Source organism: Leopardus geoffroyi, chromosome E3, assembly GCF_018350155.1.
Source record: "Leopardus geoffroyi isolate Oge1 chromosome E3, O.geoffroyi_Oge1_pat1.0, whole genome shotgun sequence".
Lineage (NCBI taxonomy): Eukaryota > Metazoa > Chordata > Mammalia > Carnivora > Felidae > Leopardus > Leopardus geoffroyi.
The window spans coordinates 31,342,651-31,359,638 of NC_059340.1; the positions used below are offsets into that span (position 1 = coordinate 31,342,651).

Consider the following 16,988-nt stretch of genomic DNA (forward strand, 5'->3'; position numbering starts at 1 on the left):
GGCAGTAGGGACATGGCGATTAATAATAATACTGATTATGATAATGCCTAACATACATCGAGTACTTACCATTTGCTATTAAAACTTTTGTCCGAGATTGGAGGAAAAGTTGTCCCGGTCAGTTTTGTGACCCAAAGAGTGCTTCAGATGTAGGCAGCTAGTTAAAAGAATTTCCCAAACTTGGCAGATGAAAAGAACTCCTTAGGTGATATGATATGTTGGGGTCCAGGAGTGAACAGTCAATAAAGAATTCTTGAGACATCTTTGGTGCAAAAAAGGAGGTTTTATTAAAGCACCGGGACAGGACTCATGGGCAGAAAGAGCTGCACTGGGGTTGTGAGGGGTGACTGTTAATATACTTCCAAGTTGGGAGGGGTTTAGGGATAGCCTGAGTCTCTAAGTAATTTGGCAGAAAGGCTTCCAGGACCTTGAGTGGCTAGCTGCTGTTAAGATAACGTCATTTACTACTGTGTAGTGAAACCTTAGTCATGAGACCCTTCACATGTATGTCAGTGGGTCATATGCTTGGAGGATGATTGCTAACATATATCTTGCGGGGGATGGGGGGAGGGCGGGTAGAGATAAAGGAAGGTCACTCTGCCTGTCCCAAGGACTTGTCAATGGGCTGCAAGTTGCAGGGAGATTTAAGTTTTTTCTCCATTTCTTTTGCCTTTGTTCTCCACACTGTCAGGGAGTTAAAAACCCTTCTCTTAGAGATTTGGATTCAGTAGGTGGAAATTCTCCTGGAATGTGTTTACAGCAACTTCCACAAACACTGGCTTAAAGTATTTAGTGCAAAGGCCTTTTCTTTTTGTTTTTTTGTTTTGTTTTTTTTTTGTTTTTGCTGGACGGATCCTATTTTGAATCGGAGGCAGCTCCACTACTTTTCCAGATGTGTCACCTTGTGCAAACTGTTCCACCTCTCTGAGCATCAGTTTCCCCTTCCAACAAACGCAGCTAAAGGCAGCACCATCTCCTGGCGCTGATGCTCAGATTAAATGAGCGATGATGACATTCACAAGATGATAGTGAAGACGACATGGAACCTGGAATGTCTCATGATCAGGGGTCCTAGATCACAGTTGGTGGCTTGAAGGACTGTCCTGAGACGGGGCCCACTTCCTCCGGCCTCAAGCTAGGGTTGCGGGATAAAATACAGGAGCACAGATAAACTGGAATTTCAGATAAACCACGAAAAAATGTGAGCGTAAGTATGTCCCAAATATTGCATGGGATATACTTATACTGAACAATCATTCGTTGTTTGCCTGAAATCCCAACTAACTGGACGCCCTGTACTTTTATTTGCGAAACGGAGCAATGTTTAGAGAAAGGAAGGACCCCCTTCCCCTCTCCCACTCCCCGCCCCACTGCCTCCTGCCAGAGCCCAGGAGCACCCCCTCTGCGCATGCACGCAGGCCTCAGTCTAGGCGCCTCCACTCGCCAGACGCCCCAGTCGATCCCAGAGGGGCCGCTCACGCTTCCGCCCCGCTCAGGCAGCACTAGCGGCGCCCCGAGCTGCAGAGCCCCGAGCGGCGGAGGCCCGCGCAACCGCCCTCCCGCCCCGCACTGAGCAAAGGGCACCGCCCCCAGCGGGGCACCACGGGCCCGGTGGTTGGGCTGTGCCGCGCTGTGCCGCTGCCTCCCACCCTGGGTACTCAGGGGAAGCCGGAAACTCGCTCGCCATGTCGGCTGCGGAGGCGGGGGTTGTTTCCCGCAGAGCCCGGGGCAGGACCCTGGACGCGTTTCCCTCAGGTACTGCCGGCCTTTCGCCCGGGAGGGGATGACTTGAAGGCTGCGGAACCTTGCGTCTGGGGAACCGTTGGTTTGGGCACGCGCGCCTCCAGCCGGACCGCTTCGGGGGCTACACCCGGAGGCTGGGGACCGCAGTAGCGGCCTCACCGCCCGCCCTCGGAGCTTCGAGGGGCGCTGTTGAGAGACGGGGTGTCCGGGCGCCGGGGCCTCCGCTGGCCTTGACCTGACTTCCCTGAGAGAGGAGGAGATGGAGTAAAGCGGCAAAGCGTGCTTCACAGGAGCGGGGGGTTTCACTCCTGCTTCGCCCACGTTTCTCCGCAAGCCTTGGCCTCAGTTTCCCCACCTGCAAGCCGGGAATCGTAACCGTGATCTTACGTGTGGCGCTCATAGGCGCCCGGTGCGTGTCAGATGCGGTTATTTTCATTGTGGTGGTTCGCCACGGTGCATTTTATACTCCACAAGCCCGGTTTCTTCCTGCAATAGGCGTCATCCACCAGATTGTGTATAGCGCCCGCCCATCGCAAAGCGGGAGTGCAGCCCGGCGACGTGTCAAATTAAGTGCTTGGAGTTTGGATTTAGATAATCACTCTCGTTGTAAAAATGGATTACGAAAAACAAACTTTATGGGGCAGCGTTAACAAGTTGAAAGTATTTTTATAACTCAGTGCCCGACACAGCCTAGGTGCTAAGTGAATGTGAGCCCTGGAGGCATAAGTCGAGAGGGAGGTTTGTTCCTGGTGTCTTGGTCCTCTCTGGCTTTTTGCGGCCCACAGTCAAGAATCCTTCCCACGGCACTCACCAGTTTTGTAACCCCGGGGACGTCACCCCAGATGCCCTGCATGATCTAGCCTGTGCTCCCCTTCCTTGATTCGTGCTTGTCGTGTGGCCTTTTGCCCGCTTCTCCTGCCTCACTCGTTTTCTTGAAGGCCTTTCTGTCCTCCGCTCCCATAGCTGATGAATAGCCAGGCCGCTGGGCCTGGTCTGTTCTCAGCCTTCAGACCCTGTTTTAAAATTCAGTCACTTCCTCTAGTCAGATTTTTTTCCCCTGGCCACCCTACGTAAAGTAGGTTCCTGCTGAAGTTCTCTGTCCTAAGACCTTGTTCTTTTCTTTCCTTGCAGCTCTTGGTGGGGAGTGGCAAGGTTCTGGGAGGGTGTGTGGGGCCAGAGATAGAAGTTTGGTGGATTTGGGGAAAAGACAATCTGCTATAGTGCCCATTCTCTAAATATTTTAATATACCTTTTTTCGCCCAGCTTGAGGGTTTTGAGATTTATCTGTTTTGATAGAAGTAGCTCCAGTTCACTTGTTTTCTTTCTGGGCAGTATTCCAATGGCAGTATTGCCTACTTTATCCATTATGCTGCTGGGCATTTGTGGAGTGTGTTTCCTGAGGCAGGGGTGTGCTCTCTGCAGAAGGAGGAGTACGGACAGCAGGGCCACAAAGGGAGGAAAAGACCGCTGTGTATCACGTCTAGAACAAGTGTGAAGTTTGTGGCTTGGCCCGGTGGGGAAAGGGAAGGATGGGGGTGGGGATGTGGTGGTCCGTGAGGCTGGAGGATGGGCGGTGAGTAATTGAGGAGTTTTGTCTTTACCTAACAGCGCAGTCAACGAGGTTTCAGCTGCATGTGTGAGGAAACAAGGACACGTGATCAGATTTCCATTTTGGAAAGAAGGGTCTGAAAAGAATTTGTGTTGGTGAGGAACTTGGGGCGCAATCTGATTGCAAGCTGGAGCCCAAGAACCCGTCTCGCAGCAGCATTTCTGTAGCACCATGTTGTTCACTTTGGATTTATTGTGGTAGCTGGAGGTGCATGTGATAGGGGTGGATTTCTGACGGAGATTTTGGGGATACTCAGATGTCCAAGCTGACTGACCCACTGGTGTTGCCATAGGGGGTACGGAGAACAAGAGAGTCGTTGAGCTGGACAAGAATGGGGAGGTGGGGAGAGAAAGCCTTAGAAGAGAAAATGGCGGGATGCTTACCTTGCTGAGGTAGGAAGAAGGAGAATGACCCTGGGCTTCCCTTAGCACCAGTGGGCATGCTCAGTGTGGGCCATTTAGCGCAGGGCTTTCAGAGGCCTGGCCTTGGAGGGTTGGGCTTGGAACGCCCAGTCTTGTGGGTTCACTTCCCTGGGTGCTGGACCCCTAGTCCACCCCCAAGGTGCCTCCATTGCTTTTACTGAGTTTTCCTCGAGTCCTCATTTCCTGCTAGCATTGCTAGCAACTTCGAGAGATGCTTTTCGTGGGTCCCGTGCCATTCCAGACTCTGTGGGAATATAGAGCCTCAAGCTGGTAGGGTTGCTCCAGAGGCAGGCTGGGAGGAGAAAGGGAAGGAACTGGCTTTTCCCGGTCTCTTGCCAAAATATACCCTCCCTGTGAAAGAAGTTTGGTTAACTCGAGCCACGCTGCCTGAAATCGCAGCCCTGATCACCCTCATACTCATTCCTCGAAGTCCCCTCCAGCATTAGCTAAACAGTTTATTCTCTAGTGGAACCTGGCAGGTAAGTGAAAGAGTGCCGGCTGAGTCCATTCAGGCTGTCATAACAAAGCCCGTAGACTAGGCAGCTGGTCAACAAGAGACACTTACTCCCCACGGTTCCGGAGGCTGGAAGTCCAGAGATCAGAATCCGAGTGTGGGGGCCAACCACCCGGTTCCTAGACCGTCTTCTTGTGCCCTCACATGGTGGAAGTGGGGAAGGAGCACTCCGGGGTCTCTTTCAGAAGGCATTCATCTCATCGCGGTGACCTCCTGGCTCCCTAAGGTGACCTGTGGCTCCCCACCTCCGCGTATCGTCACATTGGGGTTTAGGATTCAAGATAAGAATCAGGGGGAACCACAGATGAACCACAGACGAACATGACGTCTGTGGTAAGCACCTTAAGACCATTTCCCCCCTGGTGGTTTCTGTGAGTGGCAGCATTCGTGTGCATTTCTTCCAGTGTTGTCTGTGAAGCCTGGCTTCAGTCATCCAGTCCCTGTTAACGTGATCTGCTAGGCTCCGTCGACAGATGTTTGTAAAAAGTAAATTGTACATGTCTCATTGCAGAAGGTTCACATTCCTCAGGCATGTTCACATATCCATTTTAATTAGGCAAATTGATAATTATATTTCCTTGACACATCCTAATTAAGACTACTATCTCCTAGCAAATAATTGTTTTTCTGAGAAATTTACGACACCTGTGTTGAAAAAAATTCTAAAAGTGAGAACTGTCAAGATAAAATGGGTTTACAAATTACCTATATCTATTTGTTTTCAGGTCCTAAAGTGTTTTTTCTTTTTTTCCCCAGTTCATTTTACCACCACAGTATGTTCCCTCTTAGAGAATAGGGCTGTTTGGTGGTTTTCTTAGAAAGATCATGTCCCTACATATTTTACACTTATAGCTGTTTCAGAGGAGTCGACCGTATTCACTAATCCTGAATATTTCTCGGTCCCTTTCTCACGGGGCAGAAAATAAATGGAATCTCCCAAAAAATAACGTGCCCCATGCCTTGCAGATCTCACCTAAGAACTCCTCTCTGGACAACATGTTTATCTAGGTCTCAATGGGGCTGAAAATATTGTGATTTGAAAAATTCTAACATCAATGAAGAACCTGAAATAAATGCTTTTAACGATGCCATACAGTTAGGCCAAACCAGTTATCTCTTATTTGAAAAGGACTCCTGTGACTAAAAGAAGAATTTTGATTATCCCCTCCTCGATATTATCATCAGTCAAAATTAGTTTATAAAATGTTCACACCATAACACTTCCAAGAGATAAATGAACTTTTATTTTTGAGTGCCTTCCTATTTTTTGTAATAACTTTATTGAGGTACCATAACATTCACTCATTTTAAGTTCACAGTTCAGCGGTTTTTAATAAATCTGTAGAGTGGTATGGTGTCAGGAGTTTAGTATCTCCCCCCAAAAAACTTTTTGCCCGTTTGCAGTCTTTTCCTGTTTCCACTTGGTGCACCGGAAACTAATTTACCTCCATCGCTTTGCCTTTTCTGGACATTTCATATAAATGGCATCATAAAATCTGTGGTCTTTTGTGACTGGCTTCTTTCCCTTACCATAATTTTTTCAAGAGTATCAGTACTTTGTTCCTTTTTACTGAATGGTATTCCGTTGTATGGAGAAACCACATCATGTTTATCCATTCACCCATTGATGAGCATTTGGACACTGACTGACATTCCCCAGTTTGGCCACTGGCTGTTATAAATACAGCTGATATGAACATCCACATACAAATCTTTGTATGGACATAGATTTCATTTCTCTTGGGTAGATACTGAAGATTGGAATTGCTGGGTCATATAAGTAACTACGTTTGACATTTTGAGGAACTTCCAAACTGTTTTACAAAGCACCTGCACCATTTTGCATTGCCACTGCTAAGGTATATGGGTTCATATTCTCCATATCCTTGCCAACACTTGTCATCATCTGTGTTTTTGATTGTAACCAACCATATGGGTATGAATTGGTATTTCATTGTGATGTTGGTTTGCATTTTCCTAATGGCTAATGATGTTGAACATTTCACATGCTGACTGGCCACAGTCTTTCTTTGAAGAAATATCTTTTCAGATCCTTTGCCCTATTTCCCATGCCCCCCATCCCGCCCTTTGGCCCAGTTTTAATTGGGTTGTGTTTTTATTGAGTTGTAAGTGTTCTTTATATATACTGAATACAGATCCCTTACCCAGTCCATGATTTGCAAATATTTTCTCCCATTCTGTGGATTCTCCTTTCACTTGCTTTATGATATCCTGTGCAGCACCAGAATTTTTCATTTTGATGAAGTCCAAATTATCAACCCTTTTGTTATCACTTGTGTTTTTGATGTCCTAAGAAACCTTTGCCTAACCCCAAATCATGAAGATTTACTTCTGTGTTTTCTCTAAGAGTATTCTAGTTAAAGCTTGTACATTGATGTCTGGGTTCATACTGAATTAATTTTTATGTATGGTGTGGGGAAGTGTCTAATTATTAGAAAATTTCCTTTTATTTTTTTCTTACTACAGTAGAAACCTCATAATTGGTCAATGAATAGAAAAAAATAGCTATACAGGGGAATTAAAAAAATTATACATTCTTTTAACATTTCCTTTTAATGTAAACTATAAATGTACATCCATTTACCATTCTTTTGAGGTCGGGCCAAGGACTTGTCTTGGAGTAAGGGTTTACAGATGGGCCTGCCATGGAGCCTTTCTTGCATAAACAACACCCATAATGAATCTTTTCCAGTTTGGGTTTTTTCCAGTGGAGTAGTCAGTTAAAAATCACTTGGAAAGAAAGCACTCTGAGTGAAGAATTCTTCTAGGTTTATACTTTCTTTTCCCTCTAATCTTTTAGACTTCTCTGCACAACACCTAATTGAATAGTGCTTTATTTTCACCAGCTTGCCTTTTACTGAGTCTTCCCAAAGCATCTGTCTTAGCTTTATTAGAAACAACCCTTTTTACGATTCATACTTCTCTGGTTTACATGTTTAATTGAGTGACTTAAAAATAAGCATTAGCATGAACGGGTTTGGGGACAAGCGCCTGATGGACACATGGAGCCGGCTTCTTCAGGGACATTGGTTGACAGTCCACGCCTTTGCAGAGGGCATGCAGAGTGTTGGTAAATCTGTAGGTTTGTTAAGAGAGCGTCTGTTTCCCAGAGAGGACTAACTGGCAGCTTTTTATATTTGTGAAGCATATGATTTTTAACTTTGCCAAACCCTGCAATTAGTTACAGGCAATAGCATGGGGTCCTGGTATCTGGAGGCTCCAGGAGCCTGAGAACTGCTATTAGCTGCTCTTAGAACCCGGTCGGATATGCAGCCAGCCAATCAGGAAATACCGGTAGAGTGAAAGAATGCCCAAAGCCTCTGAGTACTCTTGTTTAAAAGAACAACAACAACAACAACAACAAAAACGTAGTCACACTAATGTTGTAGGTTCTCGTTTGTAAAACGAAGGCAGAGTGTTGGCCAGAACTGTCTAAGATGCAGCTGTGATGATATGTGCATTGGCTTCATTTACATGAGGGCGGGCGCTGAGACACTTTGGTGATTTCAGGTCCTAAACTAGGAGTTGGGAGGTCCGAGAAGGGAACACAGCTCTTCTGGCTGCTGGCCCTTTGGCCTCGCCCCCAGAACATACTAGAATAGGCCACAACTCTCCGTCTCCTGCCCAGTCTGCTCCTTCTCCAGTCTTCCCCCAAGTCCTGTGCGGTCAGAAGCCTAGGCGTCATTGCTGACCTCTCCTTCTCCCCTTCTCTTCACAACCCTGCCCCTGCAACCTGCAGAGCTCACCTTGATTTTGTTCATCCGTTCCCTTCCCAGCTCCCAGCACTGTGACCCCCAGCCACCCACATCTCTCCCCGGACGCCTCCAGCAGCCTTTTGCCTCCCCTCGTGCCCCAACAGTCCATTCCCTGTACAGCATTCGGAGCCATCTCTTTGAAACAAAAATTGGGCCCATCATCCCTTGACATGACTTTTCCCTGTCTCTCTCTTCCTCTCTCTCCGGCCTCTTGTTTGTCATGTACCATTTTTTGTTTTTTTAATGTTTATTTTTGAGAGAGAGAAAGAGAGACAGAGCATGAGTCGGTGAGGGGCAGGGAGAGAGGGAGACACAGAATTGGAAGCAGGCTCCAGGCTCCGAGCTGCCAGCCCAGGACCCAACGTGGGGCTCGAACTCATGAACTGTGAGACCATGACCTGAGCCAAAGTCGGACGCTCAACTGGCTGAGCCACCCAGGTGCCCCTCTTCATGTACCATTTTAAAAGAAACCCGTGCTGATCCTACCATTTTCAGTTAGGGCCCTGTTACTCCCCTTCCCTCATTCTTTTCCTTTACCACACTTATTACAACTTAATAGTTGTGTATTTATTCCTGTGACTTTCATGTCTTTTCATGCCTCTAGATGATAAATTCCCGGAGGGCAGGAGGCCCAGACCTAGGATAGTGTTAGGAGTGGTGGCCACTTACCGTTCGTTATATAAATAAATGAGTAAATATGAACGAATACACTATCCCTTTGATCACGTTCCTGTGTCTGCCTAACCCATTGCTTCCAGCATGTATCCTCTGGACAAAGCAGAAACCAAAGAACCAAATCAAGAGGATCCCTTGCAAACCATCCTACGTGGCCCTGAGGTTTGTGCCCTGCTCACAAGTGTGTGTTAAAGGAGGTTCTTGTTACTGGGTGGGCGCCCTCTCGGGGCTGCGTCTGCCCTGAGGAAGGCTTGCCTTCTGCATCCAGAGCCTCTGTTTGCCCAGCCTTGTGCCCGCAGGGCGCTTCGGCCCAGAGACAGCGCCTTCTGCCACTTCTCCCCGAAGCACCACCCAGGCCAGCGGCCTCCTGCCCGCTTGGCAGGGGAACATGGGTGATGGTAGGAAGCAAGTCCCAGCAAACACCCACCCCCAAAAGGCAAACCCCAAATGGGGTTCTGCTTTGGAAAAGGGGGGAGGTTCGGGAAATGCCTTTTCCCCCTTTAGCCGTTGGTTGGAACAGCATCGGCCAAAGCCAGTGGTGCCGAAAGCCACCTGGCCAAGGAGTCCTGGCCTGTCTGCCTTTTTACTTCTCTGAAGGGTTGCAGATAAAGATTTTGCCAGGTCCTTTATCCCCAAATGGCAAATGTGGCAGCCAAGCTATGACTCAGAAGCTTTTGTGTGTCTCACAAAGTACCTTTGAATGCATTTAGGCAAAGAAAAGAGAGGTTGGATAAATTCACCTTGCTGCTTAGGAGAAGTCATATGGAGACTCTGAGGATGTGGCTGTCACAGTTAATTATTTGGGGGAAGAGGGAACCCCGAAGGGCACCATTATTTTTAATAGTTTCGCATACCATACGGTTCACCCTTCTACACTGTACAATCCAATGGCTCTTAGTCTGTTCAAAAGAGTTGTGTAGCCATTGCCACAGTCGATTTTGGAACATTTTCATCACCCCAGAAAGAAACCCCACACCCCTTAGCTCTCACCCTACCCCCCACTCCAGCCCCGGACAACCACTGAGGGATGACGCTATTAAATGGGGTGTAAGTCCTGGCAGGCTTCCAGTTGGGACATTTGGGTTGTTAAGCCAGAAAGAGTCCCAAGGTGGTAAAGATTGCTTTTCTCCTATTGTGTTGTTGTTGTTGTTGTTGTTTGTAACCGCTGAAATAAGATTAATCCTCAGAGAAGATGAGGGGTGTTGCTGAAGACATTTAGGTTGTGATTCACTGTGCAGATGGCTACCATGAGAAACTGTAAAAATTGCATTTCGTTGGCATTTGCTCTTTAGCCAGAAAGCCTCCAGACAGCTGTAAACCTGCCCATCTTTGCTGTTTTATAACCAAAGAAGTATCTCCAGTATGTGGAGGACAGGATGTTAAGACCAAAGCATGTAATTGTGTGTGTGTGTGTGTGTGTGTGTGTGTGTGTGTCTGTATCATCAGATATTTTCTGTGCCCCACTGTGTGCTGTGGGGGGGTAAAGGGATGGGTAGGATTTTGTTGGTTTTGTCTCCACTAAGACAAGGGTAGGAGTTACCAAGAATAACAGTCGTGATAACACAAGCTCACCACTGACTGCTTACTGTGTGCCTAGCGCAAATGCTTTCCATGTATTAACTCCCTAATTCTTCACAACAGCCCTTTTGAGGTAGGAGTGGTATTCTTACTTTACGGGTGAGGAAACCAAGGCCCCGAGAGGTTAAGAACTTGCATCGTGTGACATGGGTGGTAGAGGGTGGAAATGAGGTTTGAGCCTGGCACACAGGCCTCCGAGTCTAGGCTATGCTGGCACCAGGTGAGGGCTTTGGGAGGTGGAGGCCCGAGTGGTACCTAGGCTTTACGCCCTTACCCATGCCCACATGTCTTGGTGTGATCGGTCCCCTGCCCTCCGTTCACATCTGCCCCTGGCGTCAGGGCCTGTCCTTGCCTGGGGTGTGTGCCTACAGCTTCCCTGCATCTGGCTCTGGTCGTCATTCACACCTCAGTTGTCATGTGGCCTCACTGCTTCATTCAGCCACAGCCCTCCCACCCAGCAGTCACTCTTTTCCGTGACCGCACACCTCCCCACTACTGTGTAAGTTAGTCTTAAGGAATGGGACCTGTGGCTTTGCTCACAGCTGAGTGTCCAGCGACCCGTGTGGCCCCTGTCACGTAGTGGGCGCTAGGACAACCTGCTGAAGGCGGGGGGACGGAAGAGCTGTGCCTGCTTTTGCAGCGGAGGGAGGTAGGCTTTGGTCTGGGCCAGGAGGGGAGGTGGAGTCTTAGCCGGAAAGCTTAGTAGAAGGGGAGCATCGCCCCAGGAGGGAGTGGGACAGCGTGGCGTGTGTTTGAGGAGCAGATGAGGGTCTGTCGGAGGTGGGGGTGGGGGTGGGGGGAGAGAGACCCTGTGGCATGTTTGGTGTCGGGTTTCTGGATGTCCACGTGTTGGCCTTAAGGCCGGACTACCGATGTAATGTGGGATGTCAAGCAGCGTCCCTGGCCTCCCTCCACCGAATGCCAGATGCCCCCAGGGGATCAAAATCATCCCTGGGTGAGAGCCACCCGTGTAGTGGGAGCAGTGGGCAGTTTAGCTGGGAGACTCTCACACTGTGACCCAAAGTGCCTACGTGTATGAGCCAGAATGCACGAGGATCCATCGACCTCTTCGTTTATCCCTTCACTGAATGTTTGTTTACTGAGTGCCCCTCACATGCCAGCGACCCAGTGATACATGCTGACAGTATGCTGGGAAGGGAGCACGAGTGTGGGCCTTTCCTCATGGGGGTTGGAGCATAGTGACCCTTCAGCAAGGGAGCTTGGTGATCAGTGTTCGTGTTTTAGGAAGAGTCACATTGGCAGTCAGCGCGGGAAGCACTGCGTACAGCTGTCCTGGCGGCCCCGGGAGGAGTGGTGGACCCTGACCCAAGGTGCCAGGGCTGCGGAGGTCAAGGACGTGCTGCGGAGCACTGCAGATGTGGGTGCATCCACCCGGCAGCTGAAAGGGCCCAGTAACACCCGACCGTCTCATCTTTAGATAGGTGGACCGGGGGCGATGGTGGCAAACTCAGGGCCATCAGGGTAAGAGGCCAGTCTTGAAGGGAAGGTGGTGAATTTGCTTGTGGGAGTGTTGTAAGGTGCTGGTGGCACAAGCTGGAAGCTTGGACGTGTCCAGGAAAGCAGACATACTACTTTCTACTCACTCTTTTAGTGAGTTCTATGGCTTTCTCGTCAAATGGAGAAATGTGGCCCCTCTGGGCCCAGTTCGTGTATGATATTGAGTCCGAGAAGTTAACAGGAGCCCAGACATCAGACTTTTAAATAGTCTTAGAGTGTAGTGATGTGGTGTCATAATCATCAGACTTCTTAACCAGGATCTCCCAAAAAGCAAACGAGATTTAGAAAATGAGACTTCACTTGATGAAAATTAAGTTGCCTGTGAGGTAACAGGTGTAGCACCTCAGGAGAGCACAGATTGTTACCGTGTTGGGTTATTAATTAACGGCATGACCACCTCGTGTAGGCCTTTTCCTGGTAGGGTGATGAAAATAGTGATTCATTTACTTTTGGGATGCATTTATTACAGTTAGTCATTGATTAACCGGTAATGGTGAACGGATCAATGCAGTTTCTAATTCTTGGTGTATGTTAAAAAGTCAGCTTTCATTAGCAGCTGACAAATATGCCTGAAAGGTATAGTAAAAATGAGGGACAGGGAAACGTATTGGCAGAGACAAAGCCAAGACGACATTTAGTTCCCGATGTTAAAAGTGCCAACTGCAAAGAGCATTTGCAGACTGAGTACCTTTCTGGTGGGACACTGGCGTGTAAACAGTCTCAGAGGAAGAATTAGTGCTAAGGCATTGTGTGGGTTTTTAAAGGTCTTTAAGATTCTACGATGTGTGCAGTTGCTTTGCACCCAGTAATGCTTAGAGAAGAGTCCCTGGCTTCTACTGTCTATAGTTTAATACCACCCAAATCCACTGTCTTTTTATTCCTCAGTGTTGAAAGGCGGTTTTCTGTGACAGTCTCTATCAATTAGCAGAAATCAAGAAGTGGTCAAATCTTTTTTTTTTTTTAATTTTTTTTAATGTTTTTATTTATTTTTGAGACAGAGAGAGACAGAGCGTGCGCAGGGGAGGGGCAGAGAGAGAGGGAGACACAGAATCTGAGGCAGGCTCCAGGGTCTGAGCTGTCAGCACAGAGACCGATGTGGGGCTCGAACTCACAGACTGTGAGATCATGAACTGAGCTGAAGTCGGACGCTTAACCCACTGAGCCACCCAGGCACCCCCGTGGAAGTGGTCAAATCTTGATACTCTGTATACAACGGCTGAAGCACATTTCTCCCTAAGGCCAATTTTTCCTTTACGAAGGTGTTTTTAAATTAGTTTATGTTTTTGGGGCGCCTGGGCGGCTTAGTCGGTTAAGTGTCCGACTTCAGCTCAGGTCATCATCTCGCAGTTTGTGCGTTCAAATCCCACGTTGAGCTCTGTGCTGACAGCTCAGAGCCTGGAGCCTGCTTCGGATTCTCTCTCTCCCTCTCTCTCTGCCCCTCCCTGCTTGTGCACTCTCTCTCTGTCTCTCAAAAATAAGTAAACATTAAAAAAATATGTATATATAAAATAAAAATTAATTTAGATTTTTAAAAACTTAATTTTAAAATTAATTTGGTTCAGGCTCTGGTCCTATTTATTATGGTAACTCAGAGCTTGTTTTTTTCTGGCATATCGTTTGGACAGACCTTGGCACTTCTGGCTACATGTCTTCTCTATAATCTCACCTGTGTGACCACCTGCCCCGAGGTCAGGGTTCTGTGGCGCGATAGGCCCGGTTCTGCCTCTCAGCCCTCGTTAGAGCTTGATTAAGTTACCTAACCTTGACCTTGCTGAGTCTCCTCATCCGTACCTCTAAGCAAAATGGAAGAGTTACCCTAGATACAGGCCAAGTGTGGGCCGAGTGTGGCCCATGGTGAATTCCAGAGCACACACCCCCTTTGATGGGCAACTGCTGCTCCGCCCAGCCAGTCAGCATACTCCACTTGGGCCTGCTTTGGCCACATTTCCCAAGAGAATCCAGAAAAACAGGTATCTATAGGAAACTCATGAATTTAAAATGTTGGCGACACATTCAAAATTTTATAACTACTACGTGGGCCAAACAAAACACATGTGCTAGCCAGACCGCATCCAGAGACACGGGGTTTGTCATCTCTGGAGAAAATCACCAATTAGCATCCCATAGAAGATGGATGTTCCGGGCTCGAGCCTGTACCCTGAATCAGCCCTGTGCTACTGGCAGGAACTGTGAGCATCACGGCCTACTGGGGAAAAGCCTGCCAGCATCATCTCTGTGTACGGTTTTCTTATTTACCAAGATGTTCCATTCAAAGGAAACTTTTTGGAGATAAAAATGTCTTTATGGAGGTGGACAGCTTGCAGCAGCCCAGGACACATTCCATCTCCTTTTTGGCTCTGTCCTCTCCAAGCCAGCCCCACAGCACTGAGATCCTGGATAATAGAAGCTGCTGCTCATTAAGCGTGTGGTCTTGAACTTGAACCATGACTGAGACTCCTAGCCAGGCCTCAGTATCGCCTGTTGGTTAAATGAGGGGGTTGGTAATTCTGCAAGTCCTTCCCACACTGAAAATTTCCAGTACTTTAGTGGGCAAAGGATGGCTTCTATAAGGTAAGCCTTCAGCCTCCCGGGGATGGACTCCAGTAAATGGGCTCACACAGCTCAGTGCAGGAGGGTCAGATGTAAACGTGTGGTCATGTGAGGCTAGGCCTTGTTCAGTATCACCCTCTGTGGCAGACAGACTCTCAGATGGTCCCAATGATCCCCACCTGCTAGTATTGGTGGCCTCTGTGATCCTCTGTCCTTGAGTGGGGGCTGGCCTAGCAACTTGATTGTAATGAATAGAACACAGCAGAGTGATGGAATATCGCTTCCATCACCAGGTTACATAACTTCCTTTGCTGGCAGACCCTCTCCCTTGCTGGCTTTATGAAACAAGTTTCCATGTTACCAGCTGCCAGCTTGGAGAGGCCCACCTGGCAGGGAACCGAGGGTAGCTTCTGGTCCACAGCCAGCAAGGAATCTAGTCGACAGCCCCATAAGTGCGCTTGGAAGCAGATCCTGCCCCGTGTGAGTCTCCCTATGAGACCTCCCTGCTGGCTGACACTATAATTGCAGCTTGTGAGAGACCCTGAGCAGAGGACCCAGCTAAGCCCCGCCTTAGAACCCCAACCCACAGAAACTGAGATAACGAATGTGTAGTTTCAGACTACTACATCTGTGCTCATTTGTTACAATAGCATCAGCTTCTACACCAGCTTTTCGAATTTGTTACACAAATTAACATAGAAAAAATTCAGTTCCCCGTGGACATTCTTATTTATATTCAGGTGTTTTAGTTAAATACATACATGTTTTATGATGTATTAACAGTAAGTACCCTATAGACATTACTAGAAGGTTGTGTCAGATGTTTCTGAAGATTATAGTCTTGTTTGGTACCACCTAGGTCAAGTATGAGGTCTTAGTTTAATCAAGTCGCTTTATTCTTTAATGCATTCATTCTACAAATACTCAAAACTTGACCTTGGCCTTATCATACTCACCAATTAGGGTCCCTGACTGCATTCTTTTATCGATTTTGGAAATTACCTGAGCTGGACACAGACAGGGACCTAAAAATGAATTGCAAAATATGCAAAAACAATAATAATTCCCCCAAGCCATTATTTCAGTAGAGGGAAACAAAAATCACTTTGCACCTGTTTCTGATCAAACACATTTAGGCAGTTCAACCTATTAGTTACAGGTCAGTGCTTCTCAAACTTGGACTTGCATACAGATCACGTGGAGATGTGTTAAAATGCAGACTCTGCCTCAGTAGGCAGTAGGCCTGGGATGGGCTTGAGAGGCTGTCTTTCCAGCAGGCTCACAGGTGCTGATGCTGAGGTGTAGGCCCAGCCCTGCCTTTCACGCCCAGTGTGGCATGCTTCATGGAGCTCTCCTGTCATATGCACCTTCTCTCTCTCCCTCAGCCTCCACTTCCGGCACTTGTGCTCCTCTCGGGGCGTGGGGGGCTATCAGGCATTTCAGTACATCTGACCTTCTGAGGCTCGAACTGCCAGAACAGTGTTTTTGGGGAGTCTAAAGAGAGAAGCTGGACCGTGCCAGGGCCAGACCTCTGCCCCGCAGGGGATGGTTTGGCAAGCTCTCCCTGGCTCTTGTAGATGTCACCTGATACCTGTGCCCGCCCCTGGGTGTGACTGTAGACTTCGGCCACGTCGTTTAAGGCAAGTGTTGTTAAGCATTCAGATTCGTAATAAAAATCTGTCCCTGGTGAGGGATGGGGGAGCTATAAATTTATACCTTATTACATGGTGAGCTGTTACCATTTCAGGTCAGATCTATTTATTTTGTACCTTGTCATCATAAAGTTGAGAGTCTAAGATTTTACTAAGTAAACAAATAATAATGGAAGATTTGTTCTAATATCTCCAAGGACCTTTGAGATGATGACTGCTTTGTTATAGGAAAATATATTTGTTAAGACATTTGCTGTAGAAAACTGTGTATAAATTCTGTTGGTTACAGAATATTGGTTTATGCACCAGCCTTGGGGTGATGATCCCCTCCCTGATCTGGTTCTGATTCATCTGTCCAGTTTAAACAACTCTGCAGTCTGCCTCAGAAACAGGAATGTAGCTAAAAGCATTCAGTGTGAAAAGGTTATTATTCAAGGAAAATAAATGATTGATGCTAACAATTAACTTTAAAACACAAATGGGAATCTCATTTTTTTTTCATGACCCCAGCCTTCACCTCTTGAAGAGAAGTCTTGCTGACTCTGTGTCTTTAATGCCTGATCCCTCAGGATCTATTCCTACTTTGTAGCAGATGTCCCTGAAACTTGGCAGCTTGAAACCACAAATTTTCATTGTCCTCTCACAGTTTCCATGTGGAATCGGGGCACTGCCCGGCCGAATGGATCCTGCTGCAGCAGGGTCTCCCCCAGCATTCACGCATGGTGTCAGCTGGGGCTGTGGTCTCATCTGACGGCCGTGGTCTCATCTGACGGCCCGACTAAGGGAGAATCCCTTTTTCCCAGTTCACTCACGTGCTTATTCGCAGGATTCCAGTCCTTTGGGTTGTTGCATGGAGGGCCTCTGTTCTCCATGGGCTGTTGCCTCAGTTCCTTACTATGTTGGCTTCTCCATAGGGCGAGTCACTGTGTGACAGCCTTTTTCATGCAGGGC

The 16,988-nt window shown here is 47.8% G+C and overlaps 1 protein-coding gene across 2 annotated transcripts in view; it reads left to right on the forward strand.

Moving 5' to 3' along the window:
• Nucleotides 1–1,528: 1,528 nt before the first annotated feature.
• CPPED1 (calcineurin like phosphoesterase domain containing 1) overlaps nucleotides 1,529–16,988 on the forward strand; it is a 110,726-nt gene continuing 95,266 nt past the window's right edge. The window contains exon 1 of one of the 2 annotated variants that reach the window (XM_045462446.1): nucleotides 1,529–1,755. In XM_045462446.1, the coding sequence (XP_045318402.1) occupies nucleotides 1,686–1,755 (70 nt within the window). In that variant the 5' untranslated portion in view covers nucleotides 1,529–1,685. Of the gene's footprint in view, nucleotides 1,756–2,129; nucleotides 2,153–16,988 lie in introns of those variants that run through there. The other variant, XM_045462447.1, reaches the window with a different exon arrangement.